The following is a 12,737-nucleotide window of genomic DNA, read 5'->3' on the forward strand; positions in this document are numbered from 1 at the left end:
AATGTAACTTTATTTATCCAGAAAAATATCAAGCACTCTAGAAATTTTGAAATTATTAACTTGCTTGACCTTGCAAAAAAAAAAAAATCCTAAAGGAAAACGCTTTTACGTACTGTAAGTATAGTAGACGCTGATTAGAAAAGATTTTAATTGCGCTGAAAACTCGATATTTTCATAACATTACTGCATTTGTTATCGTCGTTATTGGAACGCTATAAAGAGAAACACCATTCTTAGCTATATTTTATTTATTATATAATCACTTCCAATTAAAACGAATAATATTTAGTGCACTGGAATATTCATCTCTTCAATACTGATTGTTCCAAAAGTAGATGTAACCTCCCTAAGACGTTTCAAAGTACTTCAAAAGTAAAAGCGAGTGCTAAGTTAAATCATAACATGATATATACAAATATCGGCATTATTCTAATTACTACTGGGATTAACTCATTCGTAGCGATACTTTTTTATTTAATGTTTGTTTTGCTTTTGCAGCGCATGGTTTACTGCTTTCATTGAAATGTAAACAGTAGTACAATTTTGTTCGTTTCTTGAATTAATTATATTATATATACATTAAAACGAATAATAGAAAGTGCAAAGACTAAAATATCTAAAGGTTTCAAAGCACCCCACCCTTCTAGCATTCTAAATATTCCAAAGTATTGAGATACGCTAACTTAGACAAGGAAAATGTTAAAAAAACAAAGATATATACAGCAGCATGATTTCTTAAGCCATTTTATTAATAATAAAATGCGTGTATGTAAATATAATAGACGTTCATTAAAAATAATATGTATTGCCCTGGAAATTCGATATATTCCTAACATTACAGTATTACACTTTTTTGTTTATTGTATTTTTTTTAACGTCGTTACTGTTTCCGGGGATGTATTTTATTGAATAGCTATACAGATAAGCTCAACATTGTTAGCTATATGTTGTTAATGATAAGACCTTTCCATTAACACGAATAATATACAGTACACTGTAATGTTCATCTTTTAATCCTTTGACACATTTTCTATTTGGTTTGGAATTTTAACAGACAAAAACTATACTGATTGCTCCAAAAATAGATGTAACCTCTCTAAAACGTTCCAAATTTCTCCAAAGTATTGACGAGTGCTAAGTTAAATCATAACGTAATATATACAAAAGTAGGCCTTACTTTAATTAATGCTGGAATAATACCAATTCGTTGCGATATCTTTTAATTCCCTTTTTTTTCTTTTGCAGAGATGGTATACTGCTTTCATTGAAAACTGTATGAACAAGCACAATTTCTTGCGATTCTGTAATTATAACATATTTAAATTAAAACGAATGATAGAAGTGCTATTGTTACAGGCTAAAATAACTTAATGTTTCAAAAGCAGCCCCACCCTCCCATCTAGCATTCTAAATCTTCCAAAACATTGAGATGCGCTAAGTTTTTCAAGGAAAATGTTTAAAAAAAAACAAAGCTATATACAGCAGCACTTCTAAAGCCATTGTTATTAATAATAAAATGCGTGTTTTAAAGGTCAAAAAAACATCAGCACTGATATTTCCAAATATGTCATTCCTTTGAAAGGTGATCAATACTGACGTGGTATTACAGCATGTTTATATTACTTTACGTTTCACTTCTGACATTCCCAAATATCACGTAAGCTATAGATTACACAATTAAATTGCCAAATAGAAAGCTAAGTACAAAACACAGTTTCTTTAGATATAGTAATAATGTTTATTATACTGTCGTTAACATGATCAAGTCTTCTGAAATAATGAAGATGATTAACATCAACATTTTACAGTTACTAAAGCTTCCATAAGTAACCGTACCGTCTAACGAAATGCAGTAATATTTTGCAGGTCGGAGGTTATTTATACTGTTACCGTTCCATTCACTATATAGTAAAACATTGAAAACATTAGCAATTTATTCCTCTAAAACGATAATTGTGATATTCGAATCAACTTGGCCCTTGACATTTATTTTTTTGATATTCTACTGATACCTTCAGATAGATAGCAACTCACGTAAGCCGAACGAAAATAACTTGTGGAAAAATGTGTAAACGAAGATGATTTCAAAGCACAGATTACATTCAGCACATAAACACTAATAATTATATTCAATCGTTATTAATTGTTTACAGTTTATTAATATTATATTTAATACATCTATTAATATATCTACAGTAACATTATACGAGAATCTATCTGCATGCAAGTTTTACCAATCGAATGTTCCTTGCTTTATTTTTTCAATCAACTAACTATGGATTCCAGTGTTCAAATGATATTGGAAGCAGTAAGGCCATATAGTCCTGCATCAAAAAAGGCAGTGGCGGGTTGTTGTTTATGAGCAAGATATTACAGAAAATATATTATCTAAATTCTATTAGTGATTTGTATCCCCTCGGTGCATCATTAAGCCAGCTTCCATTGCAATTTGTGTAGTTTTGACGTCTTTCGTTGTTTTACTGTAAATCAAATTAATCTACAGAATATAGCTGAATGCATGTTCACGAGAAATGCTAAGAATGGCTAGACTTGAAGGAAAAATAACCCTCAGTGAGATTCATGTTGTCCTGGAGAAATTTCCTGTAGTTTAACTCGACAATCAAGAACGACCTACAAAACGCTGATCAGAGACACTGTCGGCTACATCAGCTTCCGTTCTTACGAAGCATTATATTTCAGTTGCCAGGCGTAGTTGCTGTTAAGAAATTAAAGGGAAAGACACATGTGTCAAAATATGACATTATATTAGAAGCTCTTCTAAGTGATTCATGTTGCTTATAATGATTATTCAATTTACGCTGGTACGGTTTCTAGTAACTTATATGTTAGAACATGAATATGAAATCAAATCAACATATATAATTTTTTTTATATCAATCTCTATCCATTGAAACAACATTATGTATGTTTTTACCTTTTATATTTAAGGTTAACTTTCTTTTGATATTTTCTTAAGAGCAGGGTGGGGGTCACGATCATTATCAATGAATTTTGTATGTTACTTATTACAGCAATGATTCTTTGAACTCAGAATGTTGCTATCCCCATGAACTTCATGGTGATTTTCACTAGTAGATACTTTCAATAATTTCAGATAAAAACAAAATGCAAAATGTTAATGAATGATGAGTGATTGCCGGAATGCCAAACAAGGATTCTCTCAAATTACATCATTAAACATTGCAGTCTTCGAGTTCATTATATGACATGATAATCTAATAGCAGTTAAATTTGGACATTTCATGAATTTAGAGTCTGAAACTTTTGCAAGCTTAAGTCATTCCAAAATATGGATTTTGATGAACATTGCAACATTACAAGATAACGTTAGTAATATTGCGTGGGCAACATAATACATCACTTCATTTAGGGTTTGTTTCCTTTAGTTTATGGGCAAAAACTGTGAGTGTTGATATACCTGTAGTGATTCCGGAAGGCTTCGACCTATAAGTGAAACAGTAAAATAATAAAATAGAAATATTTGGAAAATAACGATTGTGGTATTCTTATTCGTTAATAATGTGAGCTATACTATGCAGCATAAGAGACAACAAACTGGCTATGCTGTATATAATATGATATAAGGAGATATCATTATAAACTCTCGTGATGCATTTACGGAGCAAATTTTTCATGGCATATATAGCCTCACTTATAAATTTTCTACAGATGAAAAAAAATAAATAAGTGATCAGAGTTGCACTGAATTTCTTAAAAAAAAAATTGTGTTCTTCTATTGATGAACGCCAGAATCAAATAAATATGTATAGATATGATGTTTAGCTGTTAAGTCACAGTGATGCAGAATTAATGCCGTTTATATGACTATTCATTTTATTACACTCAATCTGTATGAATAAAACCAACATACATCGAAACAACAATGATGCAGGTATATATTTCTAAACCAAACCCAATCATCTCAATAATTATCGATTACCGGTGAGAACTTGCAGAGCCTTCTTCATCTCTACACACCCCCACACATACATAGATAATCTGACGAATATTCCATGCTTTACCTCATTTGCATAATCAGCATCTGTTATTTCATCATTAACTTCCAGCACCTGTAATAAGAGCATATGAAAGTAGACAATGAATATTATGTTCAATAAGGAATTGTTAAAGAATGCAACGTGAGGGCGGGGGGGGGGGGTGCCATGTTTGGCCGCCTTAAACTGGAAAATATCGACAAGAAGTGTCAATAACGAAGCGTGAGTCCAGCGGAGGGGGAGATCAGTTGGCATGTGTGCGATGGAGCTTGGAGGTCCCCTATTTGAGGTCCAGTCTCATATAAATACTGAGGTTTATGTTACCTTTGTGCTAAAATGGGATAACCTTTAACCTGCACTATTTCATAGAGTTGTCTACAATCTCCTCTCCTACCTACACTACCCCCTTTTTAGCGTCTATCTCCCTCCCTCTCTTCAGTTGCAAACTTAGAATAGTTCACACCCGGGAATTCGGGATGATCATTCCTTTGTCTCGCCGTGCAGGGGTATATTATTTATGTAAGGTGGTTTATAGGCAAACTTGTGCTATCATTGGCAAAGAATTGAACTGCAGATATGTTTAGGAATTCTCATTTTTTAATGAATGTTTCTTAATTTTCCTGCAGTTTGAACAAAGTATTTACTTTTAGTAGATAATTCAGATTGGCATATACCACCACAATGATTTACAAAAAATAGTTCAAAGTTCCCACCTTTCGTCTATTGTCACCCCTAGCATCCCAGTAAATAATTATTTATTTATATTCTGTTTTATTTATTATATTTCGGGGGATGTGGCATGGGTGGCATGCAAACCCCTGGCTGACCGATCGCTTAGTATACAACTGCCTCTATTTTCTCTCGTTATTCTCCATTATTTCCTTTTCTTCTTTTCTCTCTCCTTCCTTCTTTCTTCTCCTTCCTTCATTTGCCAACTGGTGCATAGGTTTGCCGAACGCATCGATGAATGGAGTCGGGGTGGGTGGGGGTGGGGTAGGGGCGGTTGTCACAACCCCATACCTCTTCTAGTTACGGCCCTTTGTTCAATGGGTATTTCTATTCTTGTGTTATTTACTGAAGCCTTGCCTATACCTCACTATATACATTAATTTATCAATGTCGAACATGGAACTGTTTAATCTAGGGAGTTTTAATATAAAGGAACAAATTATAATTTAGTAGTCAATATAGTTGTTTTCTTAGGTCATCCGTTCTATACTTTTCTTGCTATCAAAGTGTTTGAGTTATTCTTTTTATTTTCAAATGGGATTGAGAAACTTTTGTGAAGAAAAGAGTGCAATTTGTATCTATAATTAGGCTTTATGGAACATTTCTGGTCAACAGCTTTAATGAAGACATGTAAATAGCTAGCTCTTCTGTACTAAAGTTAACTTTACGCTGGCAGTGCTTGCAACCATTTACTATTTAATTATCATTTATAGGTAACGTGGTATTGATTTTCAAAGTAGAAGACGGGTAGGAATTTTCCAAGGTTAACCATAATATGTTACACTCTCTTGATTTGATCTCACTCAACGATTTGTTGCAGGAAATGCCTAGAAATATTGTCAACTTCTGGTAGGTACATATATTCAAATGAAAAACTTAGAACATACAGTACTTAAAACTTTTAAAGCTGTATTCACTGCCCAATTCTATTCCCAATGACAAGAACAGGGAATTTCAGTAATTTAAAGCGAAATGTTAGCTCAGAATATTACATATATGATTCAGTCTGATGTGTGAGCAAAAGGAAGGGTTGGAGAGAGGGCGATAGGAATGTGAAGGAAATCTCTACTAGTTGAAGCGGCATATGTATGATTTCGCAAATTATAGCCGGGAAATAAACTTTTTAATAAAATAACCTCACACTCATAGAGAGCAACAGGAATGTGTATCTTCACTCCGTCTGGAAATTTTTAACGCTTTGGTGTTGAAGACAAACTGATGGCAACAACTATAATGCATACTGAAGGATGGAATTAGGCAGAATTTTAGTTCTTTTAAATTTTCAACGATAGAGCAAACTTATGCTTGTAACTGAAGTAAACATTTAAATGTGATGATAACTCACACGAATTACTTACATGAAAGAATGAATCAGGATCTTTGTACAGAAGCCAGCGACCAGACTGAAGATCCAGATGATAACCGCGTTCATCAAATCTGTAAGGATCCCAGAAGACTGAAAACAGAAGACCATAGAGAGTATTGTAACTTGATCATAGACAATTGAGAAACTGGAACTTCGTAGTTACCTTTGCGACGTTGATCCCCCCCCCCCCCAACCGACTGAAATACATATAATAGCGAATATTTGACATTAACAATTACCGTCACATAATACCATCACACCAAAGATGGAAATTATACCACCTTTTAATCCGTCTGAACTTGACACATATCTTAATATATTAAATGGAAACAATTATCAATATTAGGTTGATAATCCATAGCTAATTCATTAAATAGTGTGTCAAATCAGAGACACATCGCCAATACAGTTTAAACAGCATTTTGGTGTTTGAAATGTTAAGGTGAAAATGGAAGAATTTGTCATTAAAACCATTACGGTAATCTTTCTATTTTTTTTTTAAACTCCGTTGAAATGTTCATAATGCACTGTAAATATTATATTATGTTTTGTAAAATAAGCAACAGAAAAGTTCTATACCTATTTTGTATCTTGTTGATCCTTCTTTTTGTTATTTATTTAAAGTATTGGACAATATTTTTTAGGCTTCTGTAATCGAGACAGATACGAAAACAAAAGAAAAAGGATGGTTTACTACTTCTTAGAAAAACAAAACCTACATTGTATTCAACGAAATATTGATTATAAGAAGAATAAGGCACATCCAACGTAATTAAACTTGGTATTATTTAAGGGCAATCTACTGGAAATTTGTTTACTTTTGATGAATTAAAAACTGGATATGTGATTTTTTAACCATTTCATTGAATGTGACAGAATGTCTGCAAATATATGTTTAAATTTTCTGTAATAAATGTATATGTTTTACAATGTTCACATGAAGTCCTACCACCACCCCCCCCCCCCCACAACCTTCAACCCAATTAATAAAGAGAAAAGAATCAGCACCTCGAATGTAGTATCTCCAAATTGTTACAGATAACCAACTACAGACGTTTCTCCATCACTGTTCTGTGCCAGGTTACACGGGAAACTGTGTCATCGTGTGGCGATTTAAAACTTCATTTTCCGTAAATGGGACCTTAAATTTTGCTCATGTGTGTCTTTGTACCTTTTCAGCTAGTGCTTTTTCACCGATAGCGCATTTGTCGCATCCCTTTAAAATGTTACCTCAGGCCAGACTCTGGAGATCATTCGGTCGTGTGCACCAGAAAGCGATACGCACTGACATTGCGACATTCATAGTCATTTGCTAAACCTTTCTAAATCGTTATTCTCCATGGCTTATGTTGTGGGTATGTAGATTGATGTGCAGAGAAGAAAGTGACCCAAAATTTAGTCTAATCATTAGCGAATACTAAGCGAACACTAACAATTTCACTAAAGGAAGGCAAGATTGAAGACTTATTTCTCAGAAATACATTTACAAAATGCTTTGATCTGCTGATTGTGTTAATTTAACATAACCATTTCTCTTTAGTTGCCAGAGAGTTCGCCGCTGACAGGCAAACGAAGAAACAAAGATTTGTTTCATTTATAGACGTAGAGATAAGTTGTATCCAACTGTGAGCCTACTGTACAATATTATCATTTTCATATAGCTGGTTAAATTATTGCTTACTTTTTCCTTTTGGCAGAACTGAAGATGAATTTTGTAACTACTGTCATAACCTTGTAGGTACTGCTTTGTATTATATATAAGGTGGTAAAGCGCCCAGTGTTTTAATTGATGATTAAAACGGCCATGACGTCATGACCACTCACTCATTACATGTGCATAGTAAAATCCTATAATGTTGCACAGCCATATATGTGCTTTTGGTATTTTGGAACTTCATCAAATTAATGTATAGCAGACAAGAACTCATCAAAACAGCACCGAATTTAGTGAACAAGCTTTAATTGACATAGTTCATAAAAAAGATGACATAATTACTATATGACATAATTACTATATATATATTGAACATTTAAGTTGTACTTATATTTATGTATATGTATTTATACACATATAAATATATACATTTTTCTTTTTCTTTTCTTTCTTTAGGGAGTCTTCCACATTGTTAAGCTTTTAAGCTTTATGGAAGACTTCCCTCCACTTTGTACTTTTGTGGCAAAACAAATAAATAAAATATAAAAGAACCTTCAGTGACATGAAAGTTGGTTCAAAGGAAGCAGAAGTTTAAACAACCTTCCTGATACAATCTCACTTGCAATTAGATTGATAAATTATCACAATCATTAACATTAATAAGAAGCCAGTTTATCATTACTAAAGAAACCTACTTTACAACATATTCCATTCAATACACTTAACGTACTCAGCAACCAATCTCTCTGTCATTGTAGTTCATTGATATTGAAGTACTGATGATAATCCAGACTGGACTACATACAGTAAGTGTCACATCTAACACAGTGTGGACTCTTCAAAACCTTAAAATGTCACCAAAACCTTCCCTCGCTTCATTCCAACTCTCCCTGGTAAAGATCACTAGAACATCAATAAGAGCTTTATACTGTACCGTCGACATTCCTTGCTTTCAGATTTGCCAGAGAGGAAGATGTAATAGTGGGTGGCAGCAGACAGTATTTAAATCTGCAAAAGAAATATAACCATTGTAATTATAATTGTGACGTCACATACAATTCAAGCATTGTCCATCCAGTGTAGCTACTTACGTCATTAATTATCGACTACTAGGTGCCGCTTATACAAGATTCGGTAACGATGGCAGGATAAAGGTTAGCATTATTATAAGCTAACATACCTTAAAGCTGAATGTATGATATCGTTATTGAAAAGGCGATTATTTACCTTTGACATTATATTTCGGCCAGTGATTAACGCCATTGTATACCTGACCATAACGGTGGGGAGTTGTCTGCTGGTACGGACAAGATCACCAAAGTTATGCAATTACTTCTACACTAAATGTTCACATTTAACGAGTGGAAATGATGCGTATGTCATCTACATTCAACAAAACTTCACTACACTATAGTGTTGCATCCGTGGATATGGGTATCGTATACGATACCCATATCTACGGATGCAACACCCGTTTTATGTACTGCAACACGGGGGTGAGGGTGGAGGCAAAAACATGATGCCCTACATCCAGTTGAAGGTTCTTGGGAGAGGGGGCGGGAATGTGGCCCACTCCCTTTGAGAAATGTTGATAAAATGGATCGTGTTAGCAAAAATCTTCTATTTGAAACTTATTTTTATTTTTATATTGTATAGACTAAACCGCACACACATGTTATATAATGTACACTAGGGTGCTTTTGAAAATTACTTCTGCCATTATTTTATTCTGTGACCGTTTGTGCATCTAATAATATATTTAAGACTAGAGTGTGTTCGATGTTAATCAATTTGCATTTAGTAAAAACAATATCATCGCATCTTTTGTAAATTTTAAACATAGGCCCTAAATTGTACTATAGTGTCTGACTTCTCTCTAGAATAAAATCAACTCGGCTATTGCATCTATCGAGAACAATGTAGATTTTTCTCTCTTCTTTATATTAAATTTGATTTTGCTGTACACAATTTGTCCCGTCATATATGCCAATTCCAACTAACATCAACATTCAATACTTTCTTGGGATATTCAAAGGTTGATGTAAACATCCCTTATCGACAGCATAATAATTTTGTTTTATCCTCACACTATCTATGAAAAAATGTTTCTCTATTTCTCGTAACATCACCCTCACCCGTTATTGTGTTATATAAAGGTTACGCGCGTCTTTGCTATTGAATACAACTTTTTTCATTGAGACGCGCGCGTCTCTTGCACTGAACACAACTTCTTTTCATTGCATTGTTCAAGTATTGATTGACAGGTGATGAACAAAAGAAAATGTTAAACTATTGAAAGTGTAAGTACTAGAAAAAGATAAATGTACATCTTGAGGAAAAAACTGATGAAATAATTTCAATAGACTTTTATCATTAGAAAAACGTGTTCTGTCTGAGTACAAAAGAGTAGAAATAGTTAACTGTACAGATGTATATATCTGTACAGTTAACTATTTCTACTCTTTTGTACTCAGACAGAACACGTTTTTCTAATGATAAAAGTCTATTGAAATTATTTCATATATATATATATATATATATATATATATATATATATATATATATATATATGATGAATGTATACACAGCGTTGGGTGGATACGATTTACGTTACTTTTTGTAAATTGCACATATGATGAAAACATGGATCAAAACAAATATTGGAAAAATGGAATGATATGCGTATGTGTATGCGTGTATGTGTGTGTGGTGGGGGGGGGGGGGGGTGGGATACAGGGGGAGTAAAAATGGTGGGTTTAGAGCAAAGAATTGGACTAGTGATTTCCTTTTCATGGACGAGGGGGAAATGGTGTTATCTAGAAACGCAACTGCAGAAAGGTCATTTGCACTCGCGGAAGGTAGCGTGGCTGCAATGTAAGGTGTTTGAGGCGTTCAGCGTGGCAATGAAATACCGTATGGGACACATTTAACAAAATATGGGAAGTGTCATTTGAGGGGTATGGGAGGGGTGTGAGAGAGGATATATATACAATAGTCTATGCATTGGTTCAAGGCATGATTTGTAGCAAGTAGGCACAACAGAAGCGTCTGCTAGCAGTGCGGAGGTGGACTTAGCGGTTGGGGCCGATATATAGTTGTTGCGGCATTGTTCGGGAAATTCACATGGGATCATTATGATGATTAGAGGAATGGTAATCGAATGGACATGGGGTGAGGGAGGGGAACCTGGTGGAGGATATTTAATATTATATACATTGTTTAAGGCATGTAAATTGTAGGCACATCTCATTCTCTTATTAAAAATATATTTATTTATTCAGCTTCTTAATTAATTTCGGTAAAAAATTTATTTCACGGTTGATGTTGGAGTTTTTAAACTAAACATTAAGCTACATAAAACCCCCAATAACAAACAAGTTTCTAACATTTCTAGTGTAAGGCTTATGCTTTGTCTGTGTTTATTTTATTTTTTATTACTTTTATTGTTTTCTAAATTTGTTTTACTTTTAATTTTAATTAGTTAGTAACGTTTTATTTAATTATTTTTTGTTTAATCATTTTATTTACTAAATTTTCTATCTAAGAAGTTTTACAATTTTACATTTCTCAATGAAGATTTTTTTTCTTGAATGTTTTATTTTGAAACTTTGAGATTAATGTTTTTTCTTTCTGTGTTAATTTTTTTTCTAGTTGTTTTTATATAATTTGACAGAATGTTTTTTTATTTTTAAAGTTGGTAGGTAAACGATTTATTTACGTTTTATCGCTTTTTTATTTATTTACTAAAGTTTAAATATAAAATTTTGACCATTTCATATTAATCACTAAAGATATTTCTTAAACTTTTTAATTTGATTATCATGTTGCTTTACTTTGCATACAGAAAATAATTTAAAACAAGAAAATTGTATGTTCTTTTTCCTTCTGTCAATTTCTTGTTTTGATTCTTATTCGATTTTAATAAAAATTATTATAAAGCAGGTAAATAAACATATTCTCCTATCACGCTACAAATACTTTTATCATTCTTACTGCAATACAAGTCTATTTTTTAATTTTATTGTGTAAATATGTTTATTCTGTCTCCCTTTGTCTCTATTTTACTCTCCTTTTTTTCTCCATTTATTTATTTATTTATTTTTTTTATTATTTTTTTTACCACGCTTGGTATCTTTATTGGTAACATTCTTGTGCCAATTCGAACATATTTGAATACAATAAGGTCAAAAACCTTTTACAAGTAATGATAGGTACATACAAAAACCAAGATGAATCGATACTAACTGAACAGTATAGTGCAATTACTAAATGAGTCTTTTAACTGCTCGTAAGAAATGAAAGCTTTGCCTCTTTGCTTGAGTTCTTTCTCAAGTTTAATAGCAAATTTTAACTTATATAAAAAATCTCTACATCTCATTTCCGTGCTCGAATTTTTCTTACTAAAGATGAAGTACTTGAGATGAAAAATTTAGAAATTATATGGGTGATTTACAGAATAATGAAACCCAAAGCAAATGTCATTCTTCGAAAGTATAAATTGTCTGCCAAAAATAGCTTGCTCCACATCTAAAATAAAGTTCGATATAATAGGGCAGTCCCAAAACAGATGTAACAGGGTCTCGTCATAGCGGCCACAAAAGTGACATCGTGGGTTATCGATTTGCCCTATTTTATGACGGTAGTGGTTTGTTCCAATAATGCGATGGAGGAAGCGAAATTGAAAATATTGCATCTTGGAATCTCTGACAGAGCGAAACGGGGCTTGAAAAATTTTCTCCCATTGGGTGGCTGTGATATTAAAATAAAGATTCCATTTGGCTACAGCCGCAGGAGGAGTGCTAACACGAGTAATAAGGCTATTATAAATATGCTTAGAGAGAGAGGGAATAAATTGGGGATATTCACTAGAGCTATTAACAGTATCCTTATAAACCTTCATCAGTCCAACCTTCCATGCTCTAGGGATAGACGAAATAATTCCATAGTAAACAGTAAATGGGCAATAATCTAA

General features: G+C 33.0%; 2 protein-coding genes across 11 annotated transcripts in view; one reads left to right on the plus strand and one right to left on the minus strand.

The window, feature by feature from the left end:
* Positions 1-12,737, plus strand: part of LOC139983661 (very-long-chain 3-oxoacyl-CoA reductase-like) — a 262,428-nt gene that overhangs the window by 77,845 nt on the left and 171,846 nt on the right. The gene's annotated exons all lie outside the window — the stretch shown is intronic.
* Positions 1-12,737, minus strand: part of LOC139983648 (uncharacterized) — a 180,711-nt gene that overhangs the window by 56,853 nt on the left and 111,121 nt on the right. For 4 of the 9 annotated variants that reach the window (XM_071997337.1, XM_071997336.1, XM_071997335.1 and 1 more), the window contains exons 9-12: positions 8,700-8,773; positions 6,104-6,201; positions 4,044-4,091; positions 3,440-3,465 (exon numbers count right to left, since the gene is read on the minus strand). The exons of 1 other annotated variant lie outside the window; for it this stretch is intronic. In XM_071997337.1, coding sequence (XP_071853438.1) covers positions 3,440-3,465; positions 4,044-4,091; positions 6,104-6,201; positions 8,700-8,773 — 246 coding nt within the window. Of the gene's footprint in view, positions 1-2,178; positions 2,717-3,439; positions 3,466-4,043; positions 4,092-6,103; positions 6,202-8,699; positions 8,774-12,737 lie in introns of those variants that run through there. 4 more of the 9 variants (XM_071997334.1, XM_071997331.1, XM_071997332.1 and 1 more) reach the window with 4 other exon arrangements.

The sequence above is a fragment of the Apostichopus japonicus genome, chromosome 16 (genome assembly GCF_037975245.1).
Source record: "Apostichopus japonicus isolate 1M-3 chromosome 16, ASM3797524v1, whole genome shotgun sequence".
In the NCBI taxonomy this organism is placed as follows: Eukaryota; Metazoa; Echinodermata; class Holothuroidea; order Aspidochirotida; family Stichopodidae; genus Apostichopus; species Apostichopus japonicus.